At 38.5% G+C, this 17,214-nt stretch overlaps 1 protein-coding gene across 1 annotated transcript in view; it reads left to right on the forward strand.

The window, feature by feature from the left end:
• Window positions 1–17,214, forward strand: part of LOC124264125 (titin-like) — a 72,152-nt gene that overhangs the window by 4,806 nt on the left and 50,132 nt on the right. The window contains exons 5-13 of the mRNA XM_046698845.1: window positions 2,135–2,401; window positions 2,939–3,205; window positions 4,517–4,786; window positions 5,096–5,362; window positions 5,525–5,794; window positions 6,385–6,654; window positions 7,155–7,421; window positions 9,593–9,859; window positions 10,273–10,539. Coding sequence (XP_046554801.1) covers window positions 2,135–2,401; window positions 2,939–3,205; window positions 4,517–4,786; window positions 5,096–5,362; window positions 5,525–5,794; window positions 6,385–6,654; window positions 7,155–7,421; window positions 9,593–9,859; window positions 10,273–10,539 — 2,412 coding nt within the window. The remainder of the gene's footprint in view (window positions 1–2,134; window positions 2,402–2,938; window positions 3,206–4,516; window positions 4,787–5,095; window positions 5,363–5,524; window positions 5,795–6,384; window positions 6,655–7,154; window positions 7,422–9,592; window positions 9,860–10,272; window positions 10,540–17,214) is intronic.

Below are 17,214 nucleotides of genomic sequence, written 5' to 3' on the forward strand. Positions count from 1 at the left end.
AATACGCCACGTTTGTGTGCAAGTTGTCATGTGACGATTGTAATGTCACCTGGCTCAAAGATGGCTGCTCACTTGTAGCCAGTGACAAATATTACATTGCTAATATGGGACAGGTGTATACCTTAACAATCAAAGATGTCCAGTCCGACGACTCGGCCAGTTATAGTTTATCTTCTGGTGGCAAAATGTCCACAGCCTCACTAATAGTTGAAGGTCGGTTCTTCGTCTAATGTTCAGATATTGTTTGCAGTGCGCTTCCTGAAGCTCATCCTTCCAGGGTTTGAATTTGTCAAAACTCACAACCATTAGCATATATTATTTCAGTCGAACTATTGTTTGGACACATTATCAATCATAAATGAAAGAAAGAGCATTGAAAATGTCAACACTGCCCGCAACTGCCAAAAGTGTAATTGGTGCTTCCATTAGCTTGCTGTAAAATTGAAACCATCATTGGCATTGAGCCATGTGAACTTATCTAGTCAGTGTATTCAAACCCTGCCGTGTATTTGTTAGCTCTTGTTTGTTCTTTAGGTAGAGGCTGTTGAATAGCGGAGACGATTTTTTACGATAATGCCCTTTAGATATTGGTAATATCCTTTTGTTTTGGTGCCTGTTACAAAGACATTGTTGCAACAGGCTGTCTTTGTTTCAAGATGTCATCATATTATTCTGATGATATCACAAATCCAATGATATTATTAAAAACATGTAATAATCAATAAATATGATAATCCATGATATCATGGAATTCAAATATACCAAGCAATGGCATCCTACATCTGAGGATATCTTTATTCCAAGTATATTTAACTCCATGGAGATAGATATCCAAGGATATCATAAAATTTGGCTTTGTATGAACAGCCTCTATCTGTGTTGTTTCCATCTGCATGTGTTGATCAGTTAGTTCCTTTAGCGTGCAGCCTTTCTATAGTGATAGTGTTTGCTAGCTGTAGATATTCATTTTCATTATTTATTAGTTCTTTTATTAATCCTAATCTTTTGTTCTTTCCAGCTGTATATTTCTTCCTTTCAGTTAATTACTGGTGTATTGCGTATTTCTCTTGTCTGGCATTCTCATTGTGATTAACATCACTGATAGCTGTATGTCACGAATACTGCTTCATCGTAAGCTCAGGTGCCTGAGACAAAAGCTGAGGAAGCACTAAAAATGAAGCAGCATTTTCCCCAATATAACCCAACAAGCCCCTGTGTGAGTGTGGTGTGTTTGTTCGTCTGTCTGTTCATCATCTGTCTCTTCGCCTCTCTTTCTCTCTCTGCACGGTTGTTTGCGTGACTTGCCTTTGCAGAAATTCCTCTCCGACTCAACCTGAACTTGAAACGTTTTTCGACTGGTTCGGAAAGCGTTGCTGTATTTACGTGCACGGTTTCAAAGCATGATATGCGAGTGTCGTGGTATAAAGACGAAGAAGAAATTAACGCCTGTGAGAAGCATGAACTCACGAGATCAGGGATGTGTTCATAAACTCATCATTCACGACTTATCGGCTGACGACTATGGCAACTACGTTGTTGTCATTGGTAGCAAACGCATGACCGGGTTCAATCTCAGAGCAGGTGTGTATGTCTGATTCATTCTTGAAATGAGGAAATAAGAATTAGTAGTTGATACCGTCACTTCTAAAGGTTGACATTTATGGTAATAATTTATCAGGTTTTTGTTCATCTTCCAAACTACATCTTCAAACATTTCAAAATTGAACTATGGCCATATGAATGAGTAAGATGTTTTCCTCATTTGAAGTCATTTTCAACTGACATGACAGTTAAGTGTTAAGATAAACCCTGTGTTTGCAGTGAAATGCTTGTTTGTTGTGGAACTAGCAATGTAGTAATATTTCGCATGGATCTGATATATTTTCACTCACTGTTATATTTTTTTCCAGATCTTGATTTATTATGTCATCGTGAGATAAAAATTGTGGGTCTTTTTCAAAAGAAAATAGATTGCTTGATAATAACTTATAAATGCCAGATATTTCATTACAATATCTGCAGTAGTCATGGATTTTCAAATTTATATTGATCTTATATTTAAGTTTAAGTTACTTTTATTTTAACAATTTGTTTATTACTGTCCATCTCAACAATCTGTGCTCGTACCAAACAGAAGCACCGCTGGAGTTTACAATCCCCCTTGGTGCCCAGACATGCATGGAAGGTGAAACCGTGACCTTTGTGTGCGAGGTCACCGAGGCAGATCAACCGGCCAAATGGATGAAGAACGGCATGGAACTCAAACCATCAGACAAAATCAAGATGGAGGTAGATGGCAAAATCCATCGCCTGATTATCTCCCCTGCAGAATTGGACGACCAATCAGAATACACAATCATGATCAGGAGTGCTCAGAGCACTGCACCACTCACAGTCGAAGGTAAAATATATCATGGTTATTTTGGGTTAATACATAAAACGGACTAATTTATAGTTAGAGAATCCATGAAAAATAGGTGTACTTATGACTTGGGTCCTGTTTATTATTGTGACCTTAGTGCAAGCACAGATGTATACTTGAACACTGATAAATATATCACTGAGTGTGTTACCCACCCATACATATATATACTTGCACTCTGGTATCTTTAACTCAGAACAGAAGCCCTGATAGTGTCAGGTCTGTTGCTATATACTCATATCATGTCAGAAATATTTTAAGTCACATCAATTAGATAAATAATCCTGCCCAAGGAAACAAATAATAATGTATGTAATCTGCGCCGGAAGCCTTTTACTGAAATATACTTGTTAGTCTGCCTGTCTAAACACTGACTAATAACAGATGTAGGAACATGATCACTTTGTGGAAAGAAAGCCTGATAGAATCTCATACTAAACTGTGCCGTGTATTAATCATGTTAAGATCTTAGTGTCCTTCATGAGACCATCAGTTGACAACAATATCTATTTTCAGAAATTCCCCTGGAAATCATCGTTCCCCTGAAGGAGATCGAGTGTGTTGAAGGCGAGAACATCACCCTCCTTTGTGAGATCAACCGACCTGACATGGAAGTCGTCTGGATGAAGGACAAGGTTGAGATCAGCTCCACTGAGGACCGCCAGATAAAGATGGATGGCACCAAACACACTTTGACCTTCCCCAAGGTCGCTCTTGAAGACGAGGCAGAGTACACCATCAAAATCAGAAACAAGAAGTCCGCTGCTATATTGTTTGTGGAAGGTCAGTGGAATATATATTTCAGTTTCGAAACTCTTGAAGGGATGTGTAATATACTGCTCAACTTTTGCTAGGGATCAGCCTATTTTCCATTGTCCTTATGATATGTTGAGTAGTATGTTAATCATTGACAGTCATTGCGAGAGGTCAGTGTGAATTATCTCCCCAAATGCCTCATGGTGTTATAGTCACTTATAGCTCTATGTATGTTCTTGATGTTTGTCCAGCTATTTGTGCTAACCAGCTAACTCTTGTTTTAATCAAAACACAGGAATAGTATTCTCATCTGCATGAATCTGTAATGGTCCAAATGTATACTTGTTGTAATAATTACATCTTCTGATAGTTCTGTGTGGATCTGTCTAACAGTCTCATTGTAATGTAATGTGGAACTTCAGTCAAACACTGTTTTGTCAGACAATGATGTGTCAAACGTACAGTTGTCTCAAAGTAACATTTTGTGTCAACATATTTGTTCGTTATTCTTCATTTTCGGTTGTGTCAAACCTAAGATAACCAGAAGTATTTCCCTTGAGCTATGATACAACAGTGTTTGAGTGTATAGTAGTTTCAATAGAAACGCACAACTTCATGGGTAACAACTTCCGGTTTATGACATTTTGTCTTGTTTTCATGTAGATTCTTACTCCTTTATGAAGCCCCAGTGATGAATGGTGTGAGAATCAACATTGAAAATTTGCTAAATGCATCAAACCAGAAGTTGTTATTGATAAAGTTACATGTTTCCTTATTAACTCCCCAACTTCTGGAATGCCATCCAGTTCTTAATTGAGATAATATGCTTGTTTAAATAACATCCTCAGTAAAATAATTTTAAGACACTTGTGATAAGAAAAAGTACCAAATCTAAGTTCAAAACATTCAAAATTAATCATGAGACACTACTTTGAAATTACAGCTTATTGTGCAAAGTTGTCTCCCTTTTTCATGTCATAATTTCTGGATTACACTGATTGTCATAATGGTTTGGCAGTGCCACTCAGAGTTCCATACAGTGGTAACTGTTGGCATTCTACAATGCTTCCATCCCACATTAATCTGACATGCTCAGCCACTTTTATAAATGGTAACAATAAAGCATTCTTGCTTCTTATTGCAATTAACTAACTCACAAAACATATCATGCTGACATACTTAGATATAACTAGAATACTCTTTCACGCTGGCGTTAAAACCCAACTCACACACTACTAACTCCCAAAAAATTAATCCATGTTACTGAAAGCCCCCCGCCGAGCCTTAATGGACTGTAGCTCAGTAAGACAGGTTACTAACATGCTTGCTTGTTTGCAGAGACGCCTGTGTATTTTGTCAAGACTTTAGAGGATCTTGAGGCATTAGAGGGAGATAACTCTTTCCAATTAGACGTGACATTGTCGAAGCCAGATGTTCATGTTGACTGGCATTTTGATGATGTTCAGCTACAACCCAGTGAGAAATATGAATTTGTGATCAGCGATGCTGATCGGTCGTTGCTCGTATACGACATTAATCTTGACGATGAGGGCGAATATTCTTGTCGGGTTGGAGATATTTCAACAACAGCTTTTGTTGCCGTTCTCGGTAATTGAACATATCTCTGTTATGAAAAATATCCTCCTTATGAAGACTTTGGTCTTTGTTAAATATTTCAGTAAAATTTATTTACAGCATCAATGTCATTCTGTTTTATAACTGATTCTGTGAGATACAGAACCTAGTAGTTTCTGTAGAAAAATATCTTTCAGTAAACACATTATGATGTCGTTTGTCGTATTTATGAATGAGATTAGTAGAAAATTGATATCAATTTGAGTCTCAACTGTCAGGTTTTTCCTGGTGCTACTGTCTCTTCCTTGAACTCCATAACAACCTTGAGTTTATGGTTTGCAGAAGAACCACTGAGAATCACAGTGCCACTCTCAGACAATGAGTGCCTTGAAGGTGAAACTGTCAGCTTCATCTGTGAGATATCCAAGGAGAACGTTCCAGTGGCTTGGATGAAGGATGGCCTAGACATATCAGAGGAGGACGGTTACCAGTTCATCATTGATGGTAAACAACACATCCTGAAGATTCCAGATGCTAATCTGTACCATGATGCTGAGTACACCATCGTTGTCGGCAATAACGAGTCATCAGCCAGACTCTTTGTTGAAGGTGGGTGACACTTTATACTTCAAATTACTGACTGTAGATGACAAACAAGAGCTTTGGCATTATGATGGATTCAGTCAGTCATGACTTTTCCAATATATTTGACTAGCATGTGAGATCTTGACCTGTCAAACAATATCTCATATTCATCCTTTGTTGTTTCAGAAATGGCTGCCGACTTTGTTGCCCGACTCCAGGATGCTAAAGCCAAAGAGACAGAAGATGTGGAACTTGTGTGCCAGTTGAGCAAGATCGGCGTTCCAGTACGCTGGATGAAGAACCGCAAACCCCTGGAGCCAAGCGAACGCATCAAGATCGTGTGCGACCGATACCGCCACATGCTCCGCATCATGGAGACAATCCCAGAGGATGAGGCAGAGTACACCATTGTCCTGCCTGACAACAAGGAATCTTCCTGCAACCTCACCATATATTGTAAGGGAAAAAATAAACATCTTCAACCAGTAAAGCAACCTTACCACTATGACCCCCAATCACATACTTACTATGATAGTTGTAATGTGGAGATCATGCACGTGGAGCCTGATTTTATATGGAACTCAGATAGACTAAGGCTAATGCATGTCAAACCATATTCCATAGACCTTCAGATTTTAGGGTCAAGTTGTCCAAAGTCCCTGACGATGAATGGGAATAGGGAATATGTATTCCTGCTAATCTGATGCTGATTTGATTTTTCTGGGAACAATGTTCCCAGCTCTTTAGTAATCTTGTTCATTTATGTCTGAATAGGGTTTTTTTCAGTCCCCTGAATGATGTGTTAGAGTTTGATGAGCACTTTCTTGATATCAGATTAGAGGCTTGACTTTAAATCAGTATGTCTTCAGGTCATAAGTAATTATGCAAAATCTGTTCATGTTTTCCAAATGTCACTCGGGGTACAAATTTAAGTTTTGTTCAAATTTATGTTTCGTTCAAGTTCAACGTTACTGACTGCGAATATACTTTCACTCACTCACTCAATCTTAGGATTGATGACTAACTCTGCTACAACTTGTATTCAGCCCTTCCACCCGATTTCTGCAAGCCTCTCAAGGACCAGGAGTGCGAGGAGAAGGAGACAGTTATGTTCGAGTGTGGCATGACCAAAGCCAACGTGCCTGTCAAATGGTTCATCAATGGAGAGGAACTGTCCCCTGACAGTGACCAATACGAAATCTCCACCGACATCTACACGCAACAGCTCATCATACATGACGTCACTCTCAAGGATGCTGGCGAGGTCAAGTGTGTGTGCGGAGACAACTGGACAAGTGCTACTCTCACTGTTGAAGGTATTATTATTATTTAAATTATGATTTTGTAGCAATAACTCTCTTAGTCCAAACAAGTACAACAAGCCTTGTCTTTAGGTGTAAAAGTACAAATTTGATGCATCAGTGACCAAAATCCTTTCAATGCAATTCACTATTTTGACTTGTACCATATCTGGGTGTTTATTCAGGTGAACACTTGACTTGGCTTGGCTTGGCATGTGTTTGTGATGGGTGCTGCAGGTGTGTCAGGATATGCTCCCCTGTTCACCACCACATTGTATCATCAGTATAAGATACTGATTCATAAACACATGGTGGTTATGATGTGGATGGAATCTGATTTATGCAGATACTTTATGTCATTGAAAGGTTTTGGTCACTTTTACCGATACATAAATCACATCAAGATGTAATTAGTCTTGGGGCAATTGGCTGTTGATCACAGTAACTATTGGTAAATATGTCCAATTTTGTGCATTTGTCAGTTATGGAGAGATTTCGTTCACACTTCATTGCAGCACTGCCAGTTGAAATTCTGCGACCACTCAAAGATGCAACCATCATGGAAGGAGAGAGTGTCTTGTTTGAGTGCGAACTCTCCAAGCCTGATATGGAAGTACAGTGGCTGAAGGACTACGAACCATTCACACCCAGAGAAGGCATCAAGATCACCAGCGATGGTGCCATCCATCGCCTGGAGATTGAGGCTGGCGTCGTGGACGACGAGGCTGACTACACCATCAAGGTGAACGGCAAGAGCAGCAAGGCCATGCTGTTGGTGGAAGGTAGGTGTCTGGAGGACTGGGTGTTGCTGCATTGTTCTGCATCATTATCTGTATTTAGAAATTATGCAGACTGGTTAGGGACTGTTTGATTTTTATGGAGAAGCATGTACAATGTAAAACATACACACCCCCACCCTCTAAAATTTATGTACAAAGCAAGTAACAACAATAATTGTATCCGTGGGATCCAGGAATTTGCAAAATTTTACTGACAACTTTCAAAAATTTTTCCATTATTTCATAAAGACAATTATAATGAATGGAAATCAAGTGGGTTGCTTAAGTGATGCATTTGTCTCTGTAAAGATTTGTGATATTGGTAAAACAAAATTGCTTTCTATTGAAAATGAAAACAGTTGTATACTAATTTCTTTGCTAAGACGGAGATAAGTCACATTATCTATGATAAGTGTCGTTTAAGGAGACAAATGTGTTACTAAGTTTTATCATTTTGTCATAAGTATTTCATAACTGACATGGGTACAATGTGTGAAGCCCATTTCTGGTGTCCCCCGCCGTGATATTGCTGGAATATTGCTAAAAAGCGGCGTAAAACCATACTCACTCACTCACTCATAACTGACAGTAGGAAATATAAATATTTTTCACAATTTGCTAAGTATCCTCACTAGTCTAGCAGCTAAAAGAAGCACTTGCACTCCATATTATAATAGCTAAAAGAAGCACTTGCACTCCACATTAAAAGTCAAAATTAGATTGTTCCTACAGCACATTTTGTACTTTTGAGTTCATATTCACTAATATTTCCTGTTCTGTTCCTAACGCCGAGCACTTTGATTTCTGTTCTGTTATGTTATTTCAGAGATATAACATGTTCTTTTTATTATAATCATATTTGTAGTAAGTTGTTAAAATGTATATTGCTTGCATGGTATTCCTTGAGCTTGCTTCTAGTATCTCCTGTAATCTCACGACATCCTCGCACTCCAACAGTTGCCCTTTCCTCATTATAAACACTAGTTTTCATTTAAGATATCTACTCATTCTTATACTACCTTGCATCTTATTTCCTAAATTCATTGGGATCGGGTGGTCAGGCTCGCTGACATGTCATCGGTTCCCAATTGCGCAAATCGATGCTCATGCTGTTGATCACTAGATTGTCTGGTCCAGACTTGATTATTTACAGACCGCTGCCATATAGCTGGAATATTGCTGAGTGTGGCGTAAAACTAAACTCAATCACTAAATCAATCACTCCTAAATTAATTTCCAGTGTTTTTTTAAAGATCATAAAGCTCCAGTTATTATTTACTACCTCAAAATGTTACTGAAATACAATGCCTATTTATAGAACATATCACTGATTTGATGTGCTCAGTGGATTGACATGTAACAGTTTTGTTAAACATCATTTAAATATTTAGATCATTATTAAGGTGTAAGACATTTGATCAATTTTGGCACCAAGAATCACCTCCTTTGACTTTTAATGCTATGTAGGATGTCAGTGTACAGTTTGGAGCAATGTCCATGTAGTATTATCCACACAACTAATTTTCATGAAGTATGCACCTCAGAAGATTCTTTACAAGTACAAAATCGACATAATTTGCACCATAGCGTATATTTACCTACCTGTTTTTTGTCTGACTCCCACATCCAGCTTCTGAAACTAACTCCCTTAAGATATGCCTTGGAGTAAAGCCAGTTTCATGATATAAGTTGAACATAAATTTGAACAGGAATATTGCTCAAAATGTATGCAGAAATGTCATATCTCAGTGTTATGACAAGTTTCTCCTTTTTAAACTTCCATTCTCCAGTGCAATATATACTTATTAGGAGTCCTCCTGAGAACATTACAGGATTTATGTGGACATGCATAGAGGCCAATGATCAGCCTCAAATCTGCAGCAAATGTCATTACATTTTCCTGAACTGGAATCATAAATAACTTGTAATTAGTTGTATGGTTTGGTAGAATTAACTACATAAAAAAATAACATTTATGCTTTATATTGTTGAATTTCAGAACAAAATTTAAAAAGTCTCTAATTTAAATAAAATATATGTCTCCAAGTTGCTTACCAGCTGCATTTAGTTATGATTGCTAAATTAATCCCTTTCAAAAGAACACTGATAATTACAGTATCTCCTGATTTTCTTCAAAACATACATTCTAACAATGAGCCTATTTGTCTATATAGAAACACCACTCGAGATAGTTAAACCACTCACCGACATCAGCATCATGGAACATGAGAACATCCAATTTGTTTGTGAACTTAACAAACCCAATGTCAAGGTCAGATGGTTGAGGGATGGCAAGGAGGTTATGGCGGACGACGGCTTTGTTGCTGTTTCTGATGGCTGCGTACACACGCTATCTCTCGATGACGCCTTAGTTGAGCATAATGCTAAAATCATGATAGTTGCGCAGGATAAGAAAAGCTCTGCTACGCTCACTGTGAAAGGTAAAATGATGCTTCAGTTGCGTTTTCTTATTAATGATTTGTTGATGGGTTAATAGTTCTATTAACAAAATATATTTTGAGAAACACTAACTGAAAAATATCATCTATGCCATGTCTTGCTTTCTTCATATTTTTCTCCAGTACATAGATAATAGACGTAGTATATATAGATGTATATATATAGATACACCTACATAAGCATGTCCATATAAGGGCATCATTTTCATTATTGTAGATTGAAGACTGAAAACCCTGTCTTGCATTTATCTGCTTTGTATATTCCTATATGTGGTATGGCGATTTTATACAGCGTAATGTCTAAATTTTATGTACATTTCTGTATATTTGTAAATTTTTATGATATTGACTTCAAATTTGTGGAGAATGTTATATCATGTTTCCATAAATTACAGCCGAACCTGTCAAGTTTATCCGACCCCTGGCTGATATCACAGTCACAGAAAAACAGGATATATACCTGGAGTGTGAAATAAACAAGCCAGGTCTGAAGCCAACTTGGAAGATTGATGGCAACAAAGTCTCTGCCAGCGGAAGATTCCAGCTCCTCTCAGAAGGCAACGTTCATAAACTGATTATCAAGGAGGCTGAATTGGATGATGAGAATGTGTACACCGTTACATTCGATGATGTTACATCCACTGCCAGCGTCCTCGTCGATGGTGAGTACATCTGTTTTGTATTAACCAATTTGTCGGTGAAAACATGTTCCAGGAACAAGTGCTACTCTTCAGATGTCACGTGATGCCAAGATGACGATGTGTTTTAACCATATTATCCATTCATATTGTTGTAATCTTGATGATTCTACAATTGATTCGTTCTCTTTTGTGATCAAGATTGGTCACACCACTTGAACAATGAGAACTTGTAACAAAATATATGATGTTGAGATATTAACAGTTTTTGGTGTATATGAACTAACACATATTCAGTATGCTTGGTGTACTTTTCTAACTCTATTTAATTGATGAATAACCAAATGTTTATAACATCACTAACATTAAAGTTCACTTTATATTTATATGTAGACACATCTTAATGTTTTCAGCCTCTATTTCAGCATATGTTGAACATGATGTAGATCATTTTGGTATTGATAAGGTTTAAAAAAATTGTGGTTAAAACCCATGGCCCAACTAATGGTATATATTGCCTCAACTCACTAGCTATCCCCATCAAGTTTGTCCAACCTCTGGCTGACATCACCGTCACAGAGAAACAGGAGATCTTCCTGGAGGTGAAGATCAACAAACCAGGACAGACTCCAGTCTGGACCTTTGAGAACAAGGATGTGTCCACCAGTAAACGCATCCGTCTGACATCCGATGGTGCCCTTCACCGTTTGGTGATTGAGAGCGCTGACCTTGAAGATGAAGGCTCCTACAAGGTCGCCTTTGGTGATATTGAAAGCTCAGCCAATGTTTTTGTTGATGGTGAGCACAACAAAGTTCGGCAAACTGTGGAATTATCTAAATCCTATGTTTCTAAATGCAGAGTCTTTCTACTGCTTCATGTCAGCGTTGTTGGTAAATATGAAGAACATGGTGTTCACTTAAACCCAGCACTTTCATTTCATGTTCCCAAAATGCTGCAGGTTATGTTTCAGTCAGAATGTTCCAACAAGTATTTCATAAAGTTGTAGATTGAGAAAAGTTTCTAGAAATTTCAAAGTAAAGAAACACAACTGACCTGTCCTGTGTGGACATATTTTGAAATTTGACCACTGATAACCTGCCCTTTGTAGAGGAACCACTTGAGATTGTGAAACCCCTGGAGGATCAGACCATTGATGAAGACCAGACAGTCAAATTCACATGTGAAGTGTCCAAGCCAAATGTCAAGTCCTGCTGGTACAAGGATGGTAAGGTTGTGACAGAGAAGGATGGGTATCGCATAGAAACCATCAACTCGGTTCACACCTTGATCCTTGATAATGTTGCTGAAGAGGATGGTGGAAAATACAGCATCAAAGTGGAGGACAAACAGAGCGAAGCCACACTCACTGTCAAAGGTGCTCACAAGAAAGAAAGTCTTTTGCAATACATAATGGAAATCTATCCTTCCTCAATATCCTTTAACCTTTCATACAAGATATAGATTTCCTCAGGAATATTTAACACTACTAATAATTGTACACAGAGCTGTCTGTGGATATATTGTAATCATCTTTCATGATTTCTAATTTAAATGTCAATATTGAAAACTACTTGGCTTGCCAATATTCAAATTGATCGTTGAACCAAATTCCTTTTAAAATTATCATCCATCCTTTTGGGTTTATATTTTGTAAAATATCTACAATTTCATTCAGAACTATGACTAACAAGGTAGTATATTTCCTCCTCCTCTAATCTCCATTAAGTAACATCTCCCTTCTTTAGTCCTCCCCATCAAGTTTGTCCAACCTCTGGCTGACATCACCGTCACAGAGAAACAGGAGATCTTCCTGGAGGTGAAGATCAACAAACCAGGACAGACTTCAGTCTGGACCTTTGAGAACAAGGATGTGTCCACCAGTAAAGCGAATCCGTCTGACATCTGATGGTGCCCTTCACCGTTTGGTGATTGAGAGCGCTGACCTTGAAGATGAAGGCTCCTACAAGGTAAGCCTTTGGTGATATTGAAAGCTCAGCCAATGTCTTTGTTGATGGTGAGCACAGCAAAGTGAAACAAATGCTCATTTAAAAGAGTCGGAAAAACATATGTTCTTTCTTGTCAACCAACTGTTCTTGTGTCCAAATATTTCTCACTTTCCTTTACATGTTCACATGTTTTCTGTTATGGTTGTAAAAACATCAAATTTAGGATTATTCTTAAACTGGAAACCTGTTTCCAAATTTGGACCACTGATATAACCTAACCTGCCCTTTGTAGAGGAACCACTTGAGATTGTGAAACCCCTGGAGGATCAGACCATTGATGAAGACCAGACAGTCAAATTCACATGTGAAGTGTCCAAGCCAAATGTCAAGTCCTGCTGGTACAAGGATGGTAAGGTTGTGACAGAGAAGGATGGGTATCGCATAGAAACCATCAACTCGGTTCACACCTTGATCCTTGATAATGTTGCTGAAGAGGATGGTGGAAAATACAGCATCAAAGTGGAGGACAAACAGAGCGAAGCCACACTCACTGTCAAAGGTGCTCACAAGAAAGAAAGTCTTTTGCAATACATAATGGAAATCTATCCTTCCTCAATATCCTTTAACCTTTCATACAAGATATAGATTTCCTCAGGAATATTTAACACTACTAATAACTGTTCTCATAACTGTCTGTGGATATATTGTAATCATCCTTCATGATTTCTAATGTAAATGTAAATATTGAAAAAAATACTTGTCTCTTTAAGGTTCAAATTGAGTCTTGAACCAAAAATATCTTTGAAATTATTATCCATCCTTTTGGGTTTATATTTTGTAAAATATCTACAATTTCATTCAGAACTATGACTAACAAGGTAGTATATTTCCTCCTCCTCTAATCTCCATTCGTAACATCTCCCTTTCTCTAGTCCTCCCCATCAAGTTTGTCCAACCTCTGGCTGACATCACCGTCACAGAGAAACAGGAGATCTTCCTGGAGGTGAAGATCAACAAACCAGGACAGACTCCAGTCTGGACCTTTGAGAACAAGGATGTGTCCACCAGTAAACGCATCCGCCTGACATCTGATGGTGCCCTTCACCGTTTGGTGATTGAGAGCGCTGACCTTGAAGATGAAGGCTCCTACAAGGTCGCCTTTGGTGATGTTGAAAGCTCAGCCAATGTCTTTGTTGATGGTGAGCACAGCAGAGTGCAACAATGTTCTTTTTGTCAAATTGTGAAAGTGTCCTTTTTCTTAATTTCCTTTACATGTAACTTTTGTTATGTAAAACCATCAAATTTAGGATATTCTTAAGCTGGACCCATTTCCAAATTTGACCACTGATAACCTACCCTTTGTAGAGGAACCACTTGAGATTGTGAAACCCTGGAGGATCAGACCATTGATGAAGACCAGACAGTCAAATTCACATGTGAAGTGTCAAGCCAAATGTCAAGTCCTGCTGGTACAAGGATGGTAAGGTTGTGACAGAGAAGGATGGGTATCGCATAGAAACCATCAACTTCGGTTCACACCTTGATCCTTGATAATGTTGCTGAAGAGGATGGTGGAAAATACAGCATCAAAGTGGAGGACAAACAGAGCGAAGCGACACTCACTGTCAAAGGTGCTCACAAGAAAGAAAGTCTTTTGCAATACATAATGGAAATCTATCCTTCCTCAATATCCTTTAACCTTTCATACAAGATATAGATTTCCTCAGGAATATTTAACACTACTAATAACTGTACTCATAACCGTCTGTGGATATATTGTAATCACCTTTCATGATTTCTAATGTAAATGTAAATATTGAAAAAAATACTTGTCTCGTTATGGTTCAAATTGAGTCTTGAACCCAAAATATCTTTGAAATTATTATCCATCCTTTTGGGTTTATATTTTGTAAAATATCTACAATTTCATTCAGAACTATGACTAACAAGGTAGTATATTTCCTCCTCCTCTAATCTCCATTCGTAACATCTCCCTTTCTCTAGTCCTCCCCATCAAGTTTGTCCAACCTCTGGCTGACATCACCGTCACAGAGAAACAGGAGATCTTCCTGGAGGTGAAGATCAACAAACCAGGACAGACTCCAGTCTGGACCTTTGAGAACAAGGATGTGTCCACCAGTAAACGCATCCGCCTGACATCTGATGGTGCCCTTCACCGTTTGGTGATTGAGAGCGCTGACCTTGAAGATGAAGGCTCCTACAAGGTCGCCTTTGGTGATGTTGAAAGCTCAGCCAATGTCTTTGTTGATGGTGAGCACAGCAGAGTGCAACAATGTTCTTTTTGTCAAATTATGAAAGTGTCCTTTTCCTTAATTTCCTTTACATGTAACTTTTGTTATGTAAAAACATCAAATTTAGGGATATTCTTAAACTGGACCCATTTCCAAATTTGACCACTGATAATGACCTCTACCCTTTGTAGAGGAACCACTTGAGATTGTGAAACCCCTGGAGGATCAGACCATTGATGAAGACCAGACAGTCAAATTCACATGTGAAGTGTCCAAGCCAAATGTCAAGTCCTGCTGGTACAAGGATGGTAAGGTTGTGACAGAGAAGGATGGGTATCGCATAGAAACCATCAACTCGGTTCACACCTTGATCCTTGATAATGTTGCTGAAGAGGATGGTGGAAAATACAGCATCAAAGTGGAGGACAAAAGAAGCGAAGCCACACTCACTGTCAAAGGTGCTCACAAGAAAGAAAGTCTTTTGCAATACATAATGGAAATCTATCCTTCCTCAATATCCTTTAACCTTTCATACAAGATATAGATTTCCTCAGGAATATTTAACACTACTAATAACTGTACTCATAACAGTCTGTGGATATATTGTAATCACCTTTCATGATTTCTAATGTAAATGTAAATATTGAAAAAATACTTGTCTCTTTAAAGGTTCTAATTGAGTCTTGAACCCAAAAATATCTTTGAAATTATTATCCATCCTTTTTGGGTTTATATTTTGTAAAATATCTACAATTTCATTCAGAACTATGACTAACAAGGTAGTATATTTCCTCCTCCTCTAATCTCCATTCATAACATCTCCTTTCTCTAGTCCTCCCCATCAAGTTTGTCCAACCTCTGGCTGACATCACCGTCACAGAGAAACAGGAGATCTTCCTGGAGGTGAAGATCAACAAACCAGGACAGACTCCAGTCTGGACCTTTGAGAACAAGGATGTGTCCACCAGTAAGCATCCGCCCTGACATCTGATGGTGCCCTTCACCGTTTGGTGATTGAGGCGCTGACCTTGAAGATGAAGGCTCCTACAAGGTAAGCCTTTGGTGATGTTGAAAGCTCAGCCAATGTCTTTGTTGATGGTGAGACAACACAGCAGAGTGCAACAATGTTCTTTTGTCAAATTGTGAAAGTGTCCTAAATTTTCTTAATTTCCTTTACATGTAACTGCAGGTTTGTTATCAGAATGTTAAAACCATCAAATTTAGGATATTCTTAAACTGGACCCGTTTCCAAATTTGACCACTGATAACCTACCCTTTGTAGAGGAACCACTTGAGATTGTGAAACCCCTGGAGGATCAGACCATTGATGAAGACCAGACAGTCAAATTCACATGTGAAGTGTCCAAGCCAAATGTCAAGTCCTGCTGGTACAAGGATGGTAAGGTTGTGACAGAGAAGGATGGGTATCGCATAGAAACCATCAACTTCGGTTCACACCTTGATCCTTGATAATGTTGCTGAAGAGGATGGTGGAAAATACAGCATCAAAGTGGAGGACAAACAGAAATGAAGCCACACTCACTGTCAAAGGTGCTCACAAGAAAGAAAGTCTTTTGCAATACATAATGGAAATCTATCCTTCCTCAATATCCTTTAACCTTTCATACAAGATATAGATTTCCTCAGGACTATTTAACACTACTAATAACTGTACTCATAACTGTCTGTGGATATATTGTAATCACCTTTCATGATTTCTAATGTAAATGTAAATATTGAAAAAATACTTGTCTCTTTAAGGTTCGAATTGAGTCTTGAACCCAAAATATCTTTGAAATTATTATCCATCCTTTTGGGTTTATATTTTGTAAAATATCTACAATTTCATTCAGAACTATGACTAACAAGGTAGTATATTTCCTCCTCCTCTAATCTCCATTCGTAACATCTCCCTTTCTCTAGTCCTCCCCATCAAGTTTGTCCAACCTCTGGCTGACATCACCGTCACAGAGAAACAGGAGATCTTCCTGGAGGTGAAGATCAACAAACCAGGACAGACTCCAGTCTGGACCTTTGAGAACAAGGATGTGTCCACCAGTAAGCGCATCGCCTGACATCTGATGGTGCCCTTCACCGTTTGGTGATTGAGGCGTGACCTTGAAGATGAAGGCTCCTACAAGGTCAGCCTGCCTTTGGTGATGTTGAAAGCTCAGCCAATGTCTTTGTTGATGGTGAGCACAGCAGAGTGCAACAATGTTCTTTTTGTCAAATTATGAAAGTGTCCTTTTCCTTAATTTCCTTTACATGTAACTTTTGTTATGTAAAAACATCAAATTTAGGATATTCTTAAACTGGACCCGTTTCCAAATTTGACCACTGATAACCTGCCCTTTGTAGAGGAACCACTTGAGATTGTGAAACCCCTGGAGGATCAGACCATTGATGAAGACCAGACAGTCAAATTCACATGTGAAGTGTCCAAGCCAAATGTCAAGTCCTGCTGGTACAAGGATGGTAAGGTTGTGACAGAGAAGGATGG

The sequence above is a fragment of the Haliotis rubra genome, unplaced genomic scaffold (assembly GCF_003918875.1).
Source record: "Haliotis rubra isolate DU_JTF1 unplaced genomic scaffold, ASM391887v1 Scf91, whole genome shotgun sequence".
Taxonomy (NCBI): Eukaryota; Metazoa; Mollusca; class Gastropoda; order Lepetellida; family Haliotidae; genus Haliotis; species Haliotis rubra.